The 16,019-nt window shown below is 39.8% G+C and overlaps 1 protein-coding gene across 1 annotated transcript in view; it reads right to left on the minus strand.

Annotated features, from left to right (window-relative positions):
* The window catches only part of LOC111861418 (mannose-P-dolichol utilization defect 1 protein homolog), a 137,873-nt gene extending 126,382 nt beyond the window's left edge, over positions 1 to 11,491 (minus strand). Inside the window, exons 1-2 of the mRNA XM_023845963.2 lie at positions 11,404 to 11,491; positions 10,545 to 10,610 (exon numbers count right to left, since the gene is read on the minus strand). Of these exons, the coding sequence (XP_023701731.1) occupies positions 10,545 to 10,610; positions 11,404 to 11,491 (154 nt within the window). The remainder of the gene's footprint in view (positions 1 to 10,544; positions 10,611 to 11,403) is intronic.
* Between the last annotated feature and the right edge of the window lie 4,528 nt (positions 11,492 to 16,019).

The raw sequence follows: 16,019 nt of genomic DNA on the forward strand, positions 1-16,019 counted from the left end.
ATAACACCTGTACAGTGTGAAAACAAGAACTAGCCGCTCCAGCACTTAGACATAGGGCGAGTAACCCTAAGAATTTTAAATTTTAAATTTAAAATTTAGAGTAAATTTTAAAAGATTTTAAAAACATCATAACTAAAGATTTTTAGAGTGCTACTACAAGAATATCGGGTTTGACGTGTGCAACATAATCTACATACCAGACACATATCAACGATGTAGATGTTGATAATACGAAGAACGTGACATTGTGTTTTTAAATGTTAAGTTTTAGACTGGGTTCAGTGTGGCAGCAACGTTAAGAGTATACACCTGATGATGGCCGATAGAGGCCGAAACATGTAGTGTAGGAAGAGCAAGATCAAGGACATATAAATGTATATTGTTTGCACTTAGGACGGAGTCTGTATCATTTATCGTGTAGAGTGCAACAGGATGCTTAAATATAAAACTAAACCTATACCTATTTTGTCACCATTCGAGGTTAATTCAATCCCGGCAGTGATAGGCGTGTTCTTACTCAGTTATTTCAGGGAATAAAAACAGGCCTATATGAACACAGAACATAACATTCAAGCAGACTATTTTCACTAAACTACTGCTTTCCTTGTTGATTCAGATCTCATGTTATTACAACGTTTCGGAAGTGCAAGCTACGTGCATCTTCAGAGTTCGAGTGTAAAGACCCAGGAGATGAATTAACATCATCCGTGAACCACTGTGAAACCTAAAGTCAGTACTGTTTTTCTTTTTCGATTCCGCGTTAATCAGTTTCCGTTTATTAGGAATAAACGTGCGTCGGTTTAAGCCTAGAACTACCGGCCCAAAGAAACTTTCTGATAAAGGTAGGTTTCCAATTACTCCAGGGTCCAGTATAGACAGAGCTGACTGTACTAAGAGTTTGGTAAGGGGCTATCTACTTTAGTTACTTTTCATTACTTTATTTCGCGTAAAGGTTTTGCTAGAAACGTCAATGTACGCTCTAATTTATACTAGCTCACGTTCGATCTCGAGACTGTAGGCAAACAAAAAAATATAATATGTAAGATGAAGGGGATTAAAAAGTTGCCACAAGATTACGGTCATGAAGAATCTAACGAGATCAGTAGATGGCAGAAACAGACGGGTTGTGGCAAGCGACATCACTCGACATTATCATGAACTTTATACTCTGGATCTAGGCCTCGTTGGCTCCCCAGCAAAGGTAGCGCGAAGCACTTTGAATAGTTGTGATAATACATGCAAACATTGCGTTAATTACCCACAAGGCAAGGTAAATTCCCTGTGCTTAACTAATTATGTACTACGCCATGAAGACGTATAGGGGAGTAGATGTGCTGATCCATGTATTCTTGACCTCTGCAGTAGTTGGAGACGAACGGTTAGCTTCACGCCCCAACCGCTTTACGGCCGGGGAAAGAGTCCGAGGCACTCATCGCATAGGAGGCTGGGTAGGCTTCAGAACTGGAATTACCTACAAAGCTACACAAAATTTGTAACAATCACCGTAGGTGCGCAGTCAGTGACGTGTGCTATCTTCTACCGCTAGAGCACCGGGGTCGTGGGCTCGAATCCAACTCGAAGCATGAATGCACGTCTGCGTTTTGTATGTCTTATCCTTCTTAGGTAGAGGAACTGCGACGGGCTGATCCCCCACCCAAGAAGTCCTAACCAATGTGTATAAAATACGATTCTGAGGCCTAGAATACGGGAATCCCTGACTTGCACAGGTCTGTTGTGCCATTCAACAAAATATAGAATACTTAAACCCTGAAGCTGGAGGCAGCATATACTTATGAAGCATTCGAAACATCAGCCTCATAGCCCACAACATGGTATGACAACGTAAGAACAGAATTAACATCAATAATACAAGAACAATTGAATTTGTTATTGCAGGCCCCAAGTTTGTATCTAGATATAAAAGTAAAGTAAAGCTATCCCTGTAACAGACCGCGAAGGTCCATAGGGTTGTGAGACGTTGAGGGTACCACACTATCTAGACAATCGGCTCAAAGATGGCGGTAAGGTTGTCAGCTCTACGCGCTCGCTGCGCTTTACTCCCCAAGAAAATTATTTAATTAATTCCTGGTACTCATTTCTGTTAGAGGTTGAGTCGACACCAGGACCATAATGCGGCTGGAGGGATTAGGTCAATTGAAAAAATCCAATTACCTAATAGGTACTCGAACCCAGTAATTAAACTGGTAGCTTCAATGAGTTGGGCTAACTGTTTTGGCCATAGAGTCAACAATGACAGCACTAAATACCGTACAGCAAGAAAACCACCAATAAGAACGCACAGTCTCACTACCTAGCTATATGGCTAGACATCGGTATCTTAACGCTAAAATTATTATTACCCTATAACGATCCAATAACCCTCGGACGTTTACATTACGTAACGCTACCAGAATGTCTGTTGTAAGAAAACTGGTACAACGCAACGCGGGAGATAAGTTGATCATTCAACCAAAAAAATGTAGATCAGGAGTAACTTACTGTATTGTGTCCCTAGCCGTGGTTTATAAACTACTCTACCACTGAGTTCTTGTTTTGCCACTAGCTATGTAAACTTTAGTCTTTGTGGTTTTGATTTCTAAGATGTCTCGAATTAATTCTTATTACAGCATGAACTTTTAATATCCATAATTACGCTTCTGTTCCCGAAGCTCTACACTGAAGGGTCTTCGGTAAACCTGTAAAATTCGGTAAAACTTCGGTAAAACTGGTCTTGAGGATACAGTGCAGACAGGTAACAGGACTGCTGACTGGCCTCTGGACACTGAGGCGGCACCATGTTATAAGAATAAATAACTATCCATCTAACAGGCCGTGGGGGCCGAAAGGATTCTGAGACGTCGAGGCTCCCATATTTTTCTAAACAATAGGCTCACAGATGACCGTTAGGTTATCAGCCTTACGCGCCGGCCGCCCTTTACCCCCCGGGAAGTTCCTGGTAATCATTTCTGTTAGAGGCTGAGTCAACCTCGGGGCCATAGTGCGGTTGGAAGTATTAGGTAAATTGAAAAATCCAATGACATCTGGAATCGAACCCTCGACCATCCGGCTTGTAACATAGTGCCTCAATCAACTACGCTACCGCGTGCCCCACATGTTATAGGCCTCTCGGGTAAGCTATATGCAGGGAATGGGGACAGGAGGACGAATCCTCTAATAGCATACTTCGTCAGTACCCAGTTCTGGCTGGATATAAAGTGAAGATCTTCGGCTTTGCTTGTGTGGAGCCAACATAGGGGCCTCAGTCAGAGATGTTCTGACCGTAGCGTTGAGACAAGACTCTTTTGGACGGCCCTAGTGAAAACATGGCCGCACATGGACCTAGCAGTGGTTCGACTGCTTGGAGCGACCGGAGGTTGTCCTCCCCCATGTCACAGCACAATACTCGATCACCGAGTACAGTAGCCCATTGCATGCCTGTCAGTTTTACTAACAACCGGGAACCCAGGACCGTTGATTATTTGACGATCTTCTTGTTTATCTGGTCTTTATGACTTCCGCACCTCAGCCAGTTCTAGCCATCCAAGCGAAACTCTTATTTCGACTTTTTGGTACAAGGCCCCAAACTGTACTGAAGGCATTTCGACAGAATTTATGATCTCAGCTTTTCACGTTAAGTAATTTACAAGAAGTTAGGTCTGTGGGAGGAAAAAATTGTAACGAAAGATATTCGGACACATGTAAATATTACATACATACCGAAAAAGGAAGCGATCATTTGGTAGAGAAAACGAGGGAAAGAATTTTTCACTTGTTTTCTCGACTTTGTAGTCTCAAGGTATTAGTAGCTACCTGGAACTGCAAGCTTCCTGACTTACTGTCACACTTCTCACCGTACGATTCACCATTGTATCGTTTCATAAAATCATAAATTTGTCCGAACCAAACCTTATCTAACAAAGTACGTATTAACACTGACAAATCAGAGGAGAAAACAACAGCATTAACATGTACTAGCTGATTACTAAAGTCAGTGCCATAGCTCAAGCGGTTAGTTGCTGGCTTCCCACCGCGGCGGCCCGGGTTCGATCCCAGGTCTGGTCAAGTGGGATTTGTGGTGGACAAAGTGGCGCTGGGGCGGATTTTCTCCGAGTACTTCGATTTCCCCTGCCAATCTTCATTCCACCAAATTCTCCATCGTCATAACCACCGGGGCAGGCTACAATAGGCCAATCAGTGGCCGCCGTGCCGAGTGGACCCAGCTGAAATCCACCCCCCCACTAAGCGAATTAAAAAAAAAATAAACGTCAGTGACAGGTTCCAGCCAGACTGTATAGTATCGCATGGCACGGCGAATGTTGAATCATGCATCGGAAAGGAGCTGGAAGCTAGCGGTCATAGCCTGATCGAGGTCTACCCCGGCAGTTGCCTGAAGAGAAAACCAGGAAGAATGTCAGTCAGGAGAGCCGATACTCCGGTCGAGATTCGAACCCAGCACCAACAGAACAGAAGTACTCAGCGTTACCACTAAACCAATCCGGTTGCTTTGACCGGCCTCGCCTGTAACTATGAATCTAGCACCACAGGCATGTTGGTACTGCCCATTACTCGAGACACCTCATATATAGGACGTCTACGAGCCGGGATAGCTCAGTCGGTAGAGCGACTCGCTACGGGGTGGACGACCGAGGGGTCAGAGTTCGAGTCCCGGTAGGATCAAGAATTACCTCTTCTCCACGTCGTCCAGACAGGCTCTGGGGTCCATCCAACCTCCTCAACTGGGTACGGGGGGCTCCTTCCCCGGGGGTTAAGCGGCCGGGGCATGAAGCTGACCACTCACCTCCAGCTAGTGCCGAGGTCAAGAATGGTAGAGCTATACTTGCACTCCCACATACATCATCAATGTGTGATGTTTAACTGAGTAAGCACAGGGACAACTGGTAATTTCCAAAATGTCATACATATGTATACGCCAAATATACCTCAAGGAATACACAGTAGTAAATACGCCTACTTCCGTAAAATTGAGGAGGTAAAAAAAATTACCAATTGAAATTTCTGTAACTCAGTTATCTACCTTCAATAAAAATTTATTTTCAGACAAACATAAAACTTGCAAGTAGTTACTATAGGATTCTGACGATGGTGTATAACACACTGATATGTTGGGTTTTTGGACTTTATCCATCGNAACTTGCAATTTTTCAAATACGAGCTTACAGGATTTTATGCAATAAATAAAGAAAAAGGATGCCAGATTTGAAGTTTTCACAGCAATGACTATGGAAAAGTACCATCTTCAGGGATCAAATGTCATGTAGCCTGGTGGAACCTCATATTCTACACGACTATACAGCATTACATCCCGTACATTCTCCTTCCATCAGACTAAACAGCACTGTACACCAAAAGACAGTACTCTTCAAAGACGAACGTTCAAAAACCCTTATGTATGTTTCTGTCTTACATATATACTCATGGAGCTGAGCCCTTCTGGAGGAGCGGCCAATTCCGCAGCTACTCAAGAATTTCCCAGCATTTTATATACGTAGAACCCGAAGGTTCTGTACTGTGTACACAGGAGCCCTCCACTGGACCCTATCCTGAGCCAGATCAATCCAATCCATACCATAATATCTCTCTAAGATTCAGTTTAATATTGTCTACCCACCTATGCCTTGGTCTTCCCAGTGATCTCTTTCCTTCTGGCTTTTCCACAAATATCCTATTCTGTCCACTGACATGCAGAAAACGGTAGTTCAATATCATGAATTCTAAACACAAATCTATATTGTATGTGATTGTCAGAATGTACATTTCCAATCTAAACACCCTGTATATTTTCAAAATCTATCAGCATTAAAAATTTCTGGATACTTGATTGAATTATACAAGCGCAAACAAAAATTCACATAGAACTCAGTTGTGCTGGAGAGAATGGAAATGAAGAAACAGCTGCAATGTTCCTCAGGGCCACAACCTTCATGAAGATTTATGGCATTTGAAAAAAAAACAGATAATGTAGTTGCATAAGTTCTCCTTCCAGTAGGCTAAAAATATGACACATATATTACTCTTCCAACATTATGACATACTTGAGGGCAGAATTCTACTTTAAATGTTCACACCCTAGACCTAAATACAGCATAACTTGTAAAGTTTTGAATAAATTTCTGGTAACGTGTGTACCTGAGGAGTATGCAGTGAATTAAATTTCATATTTGAAATACTTCTCATACCAATTACATACGGAGTCAGGATAGATCAGTTGGTATAGAGAAGGGCTACAGGATGGATGGCCAGAGCTCAATTACTGGCAAGGGCCACAGATTTTTGTCTCCTCCACAATGGCCAGACCAGCTGTGGGGACCACCAAGCCCCCTATGCAATAGATAATGGGGCTCATTCCCCATGGGTAAAACAGCTGGGATGTGAAGCCCCCACCTAGTGCCAAGGTCAAAAATGGTGAAGCTATACCTTCATTCCCTCATTCATTTTCATGGCAGGGTGCTTAATTAATTAATCACAGGGACAACTTTACCTTACCTTTTATCCGTTTCACAGAACTATGTATACTGCACTCTTCATACTATCTCACAAAAATATCACACTGCACAACTTCAACAAAGACACGATTTCGAGAAACGGAACAGGGCTAAGTTTACACTAAGAATTACTTTTTTAATATTAACATGTGTAATATTTTGATACAGTCTGACAAAAAATACTGTCATCTAAACATCTGTACCAATCAAAAGAACGATTCTCAATTAGTGTCCAAAATGGGGCCTAGATCCATTAGCATTTTTTTTTCGATTTAATTAAATTAACGTTGGACAATGTATATGATAGATACATATTTTAGTTATTTTAATGTGTGAACATGGCATGCAATGAACTGGTTTGACGTGGATAAGTAAGCACCTGAAGATGGCATTATTATGCCGAAACATGTAGTGCGAGGGAGAGAAGGAGATAAATGAGTGTATGCACTGCAAGACGGATTAAATAAATCATGGACTTAAATCAGTGCAACAGGACGCTAAAATATAACATTAATTAAAGAATGCAATAAATTTAATAAAACATGTAGGGCACAAGACTAACTCAACAGAGAAAGAACCCTTTTTCAAAAGTTGATAGTCACTCAACTAGCCCAGAAATTCCACCTTTTATGGACCTGAAGGTCCATTACCATGTTTACAGGAACTGTCCACTTCTGGCTACTCTGAGCCACATGAATAGAGTCCACACTGTCAATTCTCTACTTCTCAAAGTCAATTCTAATATTATTCTCCACATACTGTAGCCTGAGTAGTAGTCCTGAGCCAGATGAACCCAGTTCACACCTTCATATCATATCTATCTTCCCCTCCATTTAGATTTTCTGACTAAAATTTTGTATGAATTTCCCATCTCCCTCATGCATGGTATATGTCCTCACTATTTCATTCTCCTTGATTTTATCTCCCTGTGTCAAAATGTTCCAGGATTTTTGTTGTTCCATTACACAGTCTGAGAATAAAATATGCAGGATAAACAAGAGTTGAGTTACTTGCGAATGACAATCATATTAAGGGAGAAGACATAAAGGGTGCACCTACTTTCATATCTCACTTCATCCCCCCCCTCAACCAAAAAACCTTTATTTTTAAGAAATTATAACTAAATTTATAATACAGTGAACAAGGTAACCTTGGTAAATTTGTGAGATGAACTTTACTCAGTGATTGGCCAGGTGTATCCTGAGTAAAAATATGATATCTGAAAACGTCTCCATTATCAGTCTCAAAAATGTCAGATTTGTATTCCATATAAATGCTCCTAATTCCCAAGGAGACTTTGTCACATGCAGTCACCATTAAAACACTGGATTTTATATGATAAAATTGGCTCTGTACCTAAGCATCAAGCCATGAATTTATACTGGGGGTCAGAAGTAACGCTCCAAACATTCTTAACTGAAACTGTATTATTCTCATTGGATGTGAGACTGGATGGGCATGAAAGTTGGTGTGAAGATGATGCTGAAAAATTTTGCCCTCCCAGGAACTGCACCTCAGTCTTCCAGCCTGCAGCCATTCACTAAAGTCACTGAGTTATCCGACTCATTACAATACAGTAAAAACAAAATCCTGAATGTACTATGTGATTCTACAGTTTACAGTTTTGTTGCAAAATTTATGAAAATAATTAATTACAAGGACTGATGAAGGAAGGGGTCGTTGTTTATTTTATGGTTCTTGCTAGTAGACAGTGTCTGATAATGTTTGTCAGAGAAGAGGACATAATGAATATACTGGGAATGCTCAAAATTCAAAACATATTCCCTGTACTGTGTAAAAAATTCACCCAGTCTCTGAAAACACAGGAATGACTTACTTACCGAGCTGAGCCCTTCTGGAGGAGCTGCCAATTCTGCAGCTACTCAAGAAAACCCCAGCATTTTATGGAACCCGAAAGTTCATTACCGTGTTCACAAGAGCCCTCCACATCCTGAGCCAGATCAATCCAATACATCCCATCCCATTCTATCTCTCTAAGATCCATTTTAATATTGTACACCCACCTACGCCTTGGTTTCCCCAGTGGCCTCTTTCCTTCTGGCTTTCCCACCAATATCCTATATGCATTCCTCGTCTGCCCCCATTCGTGCTACATGACATGCCCACCTCATCCTCCTTGACTTGATCATTCTAATTATACTTGGAGACGAGTACAAGTTATGAAGCTCCTCATTATACAGTTTTCTCCAATCTCCTGTCACTTCATCTCTCTTCGGTCCAAATATTCTCCTCAACACCCTGTTCTCAAACACCCTCAGTCTATGTTCCTCCCTTAATGTCAGAGACCAAGTTTCACAGCCATACGGAACCACAGGGAAAATTATAGTTTTGTATATTCTAATTTTTATGTTTTTGGACAGCAGACGAGAAGACAAAAGGTTCTGGATTGAATGGTAGCAAGCATTACTCAAGTGCAATCTCCTCTTAATTTCCTCCTGAATCAGGTTTCGATCTGTTGTCATTGTTCCCAAATATCTGCACTGTGCCACATTTTCAAAATATCTGTTTCCAGTCTTTATGTCATGATTTTGCCCTGCATTTTGATGACGAGACAGCAAAATATACTTAGTTTTCTCTGTCTTTCCTTCTAGACCAACCTCTTTACTTGTGTCAATTAAAGTTTGTGTGTTTTTCTTTATGGTATCTATATTATCACCCAGTAGATTCACATCATCGGCACAGACCAACAGCTGATGTGTCATGTTTAATTTCAGTCCCATCTGGTTTCTCTGGACCTTCCTAATGACATATTCTAAAGCAAAGTAGAAAAGGAGTGGCGATAAAGCATCTCCTTGTATTTGATCTGTTTCTGAATTTGATTTGTTTTAGATCTCCTTGTTTTAGACCATTCTGGATAGGAAATTTATCAGACAAATGTTTACCTACACGGACTTTACTATACGTTTCGTTTAAACATATTTTAATCAGCCTAACTAGTTTCATGGGTATCCCAAACTCTATTAGAATATTGTGCAATACTTCCCTCCTAACTGAATCACAGGCTTTCTTGAAGTCTATGAATACCTGTTGTACTGTCTCATCGTACTCCCATTTTTTCCCCAGTATCTGACGAATGCAAAAGATCTGATCAGCAGTTGATCTGTTACGTTGTAACCCGCACTGATGATCCCCAATAATTTCATCTATATATGGACTTAACCTTGAGGGAAGAATGTTGGACAAAATTTTGTATGAAGTTGATAGCAGTCAGTTTTATCACCCTTCTTGGGAACTGGTACAATAATAGACTCCTTCCACTGATCAGCCAATTTTTCCTTACACCAAATAGAAGTAATTAGACTGTGGATCTTAGAACATAATATTTTGTCTCCTGCTTGAATAAGTTCTGCCAGAATTTGATCACTACCTGGCGATTTATACCATTTCAATTTTGCAATAGCACTTTCAACCTCAAAAGGGCTAGGATCAAGTACTAACAGCTCAGCTGTATGGATTTCTGTCTGCCTAAAATCACTGACCCCATGTACAATCAATAACTGAGAGCAGTAGTTCCTCCACCTATTCAAAATGTTGTGGGAATCTGCAAGCAGATCACCATTCTCATCCTTCACTAAGTTACTGCTAGGCTGGTAACCCCTCTTAAAGTAATTTATTCTTCTATACAGGTCTCTAACGTTCTTGTTCCTACTGTTCATTGCAAGCTCATCAATTTTGTCTTTCAGATATTCCTTCTTTTTGTTCCTGAAATGCCTGCTGGTTTCACATCTTATATTGTTCAGATTATCCCTATTTAACTTGCTTGGATCCTTTAACAATTGCAATTTGGCCTGCTTTCTTTGATCTAATAATTTTGAGCATACCTTCATCAAACCTTGGCTTATGCTTCTTCGGTTCATGATAACCTAGACTCTCTTTGGCAGACAAAACCTAGAGAAAAGTCTATATTTAAAAGTGACATAAGTTTGGCAGTTTGTTAAAGTAAATATAGCACTTTACATTCTCAGCCAGAGAAAGAGCAGAATAACAGAAACACATTTTCAAAATGACAGAATAACTTACCCATTACAGAGCCAGCTACAATCCCCAGTCCTAAAACTGTGCTTAATGTTGCTCTCAAACATGGTCCTGAAACAATAAAGTTGGTGCAAGAGTTCCAAAGAGATGACAAACAAGTTGCAGAAGAAAATAAACACAAATATTAAAAATTACTCGTCATCATCACCAGAGCAATTCCATCCCTTTAGCAGCAGTCACTGTTCAAGAAGTCCCAAAACTCAATATTATTCTTTTCTTCCCATGTCAATCAATAGCTCTAAATGACACTTTGTTAATCATGTATTAGTCACAAGCCTAATGGATAACAGGATAACTGGATAATTATTATATTTTTAACGGTATATGTAAGTAACTTCACAGTAGGAAGAGAAACGATTATCAGAATTATGTGAATCATATTTCTGGTCGTATCTGCCGGTTAGAGCAGTACTTTCTGTAGAGCACTAAGCAGTCAGGAAATTTCCCATCTAAGAGCAATACTAACATAACACTTATCAGTTCCTTCAGATATTAATTTTTACACCTCTGAGCCTAACACAAATTTTGTAGTTTCCAAAATATGAAGCTGCTGGCACATGTATGATGCAACTAATGTTATGAAATGCACCACCCAGAACTAGTATCCACATTATCTCTGGGCAACCGTGAAAGCCTCAATTATCTAATACAATTACTTTTTAGAAGCCAGATATGGTACCATAAAATCTTAATAATTTTCCGTTTAAACAGCAGTTATACTGTTATTCTGTCATCGACCATAACCCTAATATTGTATCAATATATGAATTACCACAGTTATGACAGTACAACAACTACAATTTCCTAAAAACAACTACATATGCATACAGACTAATGCACCCACCATCAAAGAAGTTAAAATTAATGAAGTATTCATCATAACAATGTTGGGAAAGTACTAAGAGAATTACACGTCTGACTAGGTCTGCCATGTTTGTCAATGTCAAGCAATACTCATGCTGCAAATAGGTTACGTGTCTTTTTTTCTGTGAGCAATTGTATCTTTGGTCCCGTGCTTGAACAGTTGGTAACGAGGCCACAGCTAAGTATTTTTAATACCTTCCAAAAGAGGGCAGCTCTATACAACCGGTGAATCCTGACATCTTCAGGGCACAGTCGAAACCCTTACCTTTAAGAAATCAAGGCAGGAATAGACGTTTGCTAGTGGGCGCAAATTAATTATTATTAACAGGAAAGCGCACGAATGTGCATTACATAGATTCTGGGTTTTAGCCTTGCTATAATCACACAGAGATTTATGGTTGTTTTTACATCTTGTGATGTGGTATACATCGCAGAACTGATCACATAACGAGCACACGCAGTTTTCGCTTGCGTCGTGATAAAACATGTTAATTAATGCATAATGCATAAACGTAAAATTGGGGCAACTCACAGATTTATGAATGTTACATCTAGCGACATCTAACGGCGAGATCTGCGAACTACTTAAACAACGTAAAGACAGGTTGAAGAATAATGTCTTGTGGGATTCGGAGGAACATATCGCCTTCATCTTCAGGATCGAATAAGCCGAGCAACATACCAGCGTGAAAGCAGATGACAAGCTTATTCGAGCCTTAAGTTGGAGGCGATATATTCCTCCGAAACGTTGCTTGACTTTCAACTGACTACACGGCGTTATATTCTAGATATATACGTGGTACAGTCATTAAGTTCGTGAACTTTGATTTTATCGCATCATATTACAAAATATTTACATACACTAACACAGATCCACGTCTACCGCCCAATTAGTCGCCGTTGGCTGCTATGCAAGTCTGCCAACGTTGATATAGCTACCGCAAACATTGCTGAAACATACTGGCAGGAAATTCCCGTACGGCATCTTTTGTGGCTTTGACGACCTCGTCGGATGACTGAAATCTACGACCACGTAGCTTTGCTTTCAAGCGGTGAAGAGAAGAAATCGCATGATGAGAGATCAGGTGAGTACAGAGGGGGTTGAAAAATGGTGACCTGTTGCTTTGCTAGTTTATCTTTGACAAGAACACGCGATGTACAGGGGCGTTGTCGTGCAGCAACAGCCAATTCTTCATGTTAAGCGTTTCACTAGTGGAGTTGCCTAGTTTTTGGCAGAACTTGATGTTTGCCCGTTGTTCAAACTGCCATATTTTCGATTTCCGCCACTCGCATTTAACTGCAGTTCACAATAGAGGCCATAATTCTGCTTACACTGTTCGCACACAACTGCCGCTTTCTGTGACAAGAAATGAACTGACAGTGTATCATATCGTGACTCAACATATCCGCTGTAGTGCAATGCAACAACTTCAGTCCACGAACTTATTGACTGTGGTAGTAGTACTCTTCCTAACCAACGCGGTGAGATCCTCAAATCCTATATAGTCAAATCATTCTAATTATTCACGAAATATGTTATGTGTTTGCTTACCAGGGCCAATTATAAGACCGTGCTTATTGTAACGCTATTGGTGGACGATTATGATGCCATGCAATTCAGGGCTCAGTCAGCAAGAGTGTAAACTGCTATCCCCTTATACTGCCCATCTCCATGAACAAGAGAGCAACGAGTAATTTGTATTACTGTAGTATCTATTTTCTATTAATTAAATTTATGTACATGGCTGCATTGTTGCAACACTGTCATATTTCATACACTTGTTCTCATCATCAAAACATGTCTCAGCCTTTCATGGTCATCCTCAGGTATATCTCATACCTTTAATCTGTTTCATGGGATTGTCGTGCTGAGGAAGTTCAGATTAAAATTGATGAAAGTTAAAGATCAATAATTAATTCACATGTGATCGTGCGTGAACCAACAGTGAAACAACATTGTGACATAGCATGTACCTCAGAATTGCCATGCAGGGGTAAAGTATGTATTCATAAAAATAACTGAAAGAAATAGGATAGTGGGACTATAACCGGCCATTTCTGACAGTTGCATTAATAACACAGAAAATACAAATATCTAAGCACAAACATTTCAGACCACAGGTATATATTGAAGTATATTTGCTCAAAGCAAGAACTGTGAATTCAGCAGAGACAGCTGTTGCTAGGGAACAGTCTGCAAAACATGTCCATTGCTAGGTAACAACTTCGTAAGGAAGCAACAATACCATACTCGTCACTAAGCAACATGGCTGTGCAACAGTGGAGATACTGTTGGAAGCAGTGCTCACTGTGCTGTATAATGAGGGGAGCTGCTATTAGTAGCGAGACCAAGCAGAGTGAGTTGAGAAAGTCTGCAGGCAGACAGTTGAGACCGTTGAGACTTGCAGTAGCTGACACTGGGGACATCTAAGACTGTAACTGAGATTATTCTTCTTTGCGTGATAGAGACTTGTAAAGTGTAGTAACAATTTGCACGTTTAAAGTGTCAAATAAATCCTATTATGAATCCAAACCCCATATATCCTTACTACAATCTGCTTCCAAATAGGTAACATAACTACAACTGGAGTTAGTTTCAGGGACCCAAAGAGAAACCACTGGGAGTCACACAAAGGCAATCTAAGGATAAATCTTTAGATCATTTCATGAAGTATATGCACAATAAGACATTAATCTGTCTGTTGACTAGTTGCAACAGGATATCATCATGTCCTGTCTTAACAACTGTCTGGCCAACACCACTAGATCACCAAGGAAAGCACTGGTGGAATAAAAGGCTGAGTGGGCTAAGAGTCAAAACAAGAAGGCTATTTAACATAGCTAAAAGGACAGGTTAGTAGGATAACTATATGGAAACCCTCACCTGTTACAACCAAGAAATGAAGCTAAACAGTCTTCACAGAGGGGTACTGCCAGGAGATCACTGATGTACCAGGCAGTGCCAGACTCATTAAGATCATGGTGACACAAGAGACCAACAGGCCCAGCACTATCAAGTTACTTGATGGGCAGTCCATCCAAACTGGAGAAAGGACTCTAAAAAAGCTATTCAGAGTTCACTTTCCAGACTGAGCACTGACTAATTCAAATGTTGGACAGGGTCAGCAGAACCTGGACATATGTAAATGCACAATGAACAGAGGAAACTGGAAACTAGAAACTAGCCAGAAATGTAATCAATCGATTAAAAATTAGATGGTAATAGGTACATTCAAATAAGTTAAATCAGTGGGAACTAACAAAATTTACTGGCACTTTTCAGCATGGAACGAAATATTCAGTTCCACACATTTGCAACATATTTACAGCTTGCCTGACATATGGATTTACTCCTATGACTTGGAGGCAGGTTAAAGTGACATTTATTCCTAAGCTAGGGAAATCTGACTACACTGGGGCTATAGCATATCATCCTACCCACCTGTCGCCTTTTCTTCTGAAGATGGAGAACTTGGTGGTTAGACATACTGGGGACAGTGTCCTAAAGAGCATTCTCTACACCAAAATCAACATGCCTACCAAATTGGCAAGTCCACCAAAACTGTACTTCATAATGTGGCAACATGCACAGAAAGAGCTACTGAATTCAAGAAAATCTCTGTAGGAGCATTCCTTGATATAGAGGGAGCTGTTGATAGAACCTCATTTGATGTAATAACATTGGCTGTGAATAAGGTAATGAACTTTCAGGTTCCATAAAATACTGTGGATATCTTGACTGGCTTAAGAAGGGTTCAGCTCCATGGAGTTCTTTATTTTAGTACTACTGGATAATATTCATATTTCATGTAATATAAATGTATTCTGAAAATATTTCTAGATCACATTCAGATGCATTTAAAAGTAAACAATGCAGTCAGTTATTCATTTTTAAAATAATCTCTATACTGTATTTAGTATTATCTTATAAAAAGTGAATGTTAAGTTTGACGTTACTTTGGACAAAATTATATTGAATGTATTTACAAGGAATTCAGTACACTTATACAATACTTAACACAATGAAACATTTTGTGGTGATGAAATAAAATTATACAATTTAATTTGTAATACTAAAATACAAAATCTATCACATCACTATCTTCTTTAAATTTTGTGACACATGGTTACAACAGATGTTTTCCTTCTCCTTGGCTCTGTACAGTGCTGGAAATTGGTTGTTTTCTGGAGTTTCGGTTTTCAGTGCACATATAATAGCTTCTAGTAATCTTTGCCACATAATATAAATACATACTGATGCTATCGGATCAGTTAACATTAATGACCTTTATACACTATGAATTAATATGTAAAATTGTGGCAACAGTTTAAAGAAACAGGACAAAGAATCCTATTTTTGTCTCCTGAAAATAACTAAACTGTAAGCAGATTTCAAACATTCCTCTTGCCTATTTGAATTATGGAGATCAGACTGCTAGAGCAATCAAGGAACTTATTGCTTGACACTTTTACTTAAAACTTATTTAGACTACAGCACATGCTGAAAATGACCGCTGTTATTTTTGTTGGGCGAATATGTTATTGGGGGGGGGGGGGTTTTGAGGATAAAATTGTTCTAGGGCTTAAATTTTTTTT

This window comes from Cryptotermes secundus, unplaced genomic scaffold (genome assembly GCF_002891405.2).
Source record: "Cryptotermes secundus unplaced genomic scaffold, Csec_1.0 scaffold646, whole genome shotgun sequence".
NCBI lineage: Eukaryota > Metazoa > Arthropoda > Insecta > Blattodea > Kalotermitidae > Cryptotermes > Cryptotermes secundus.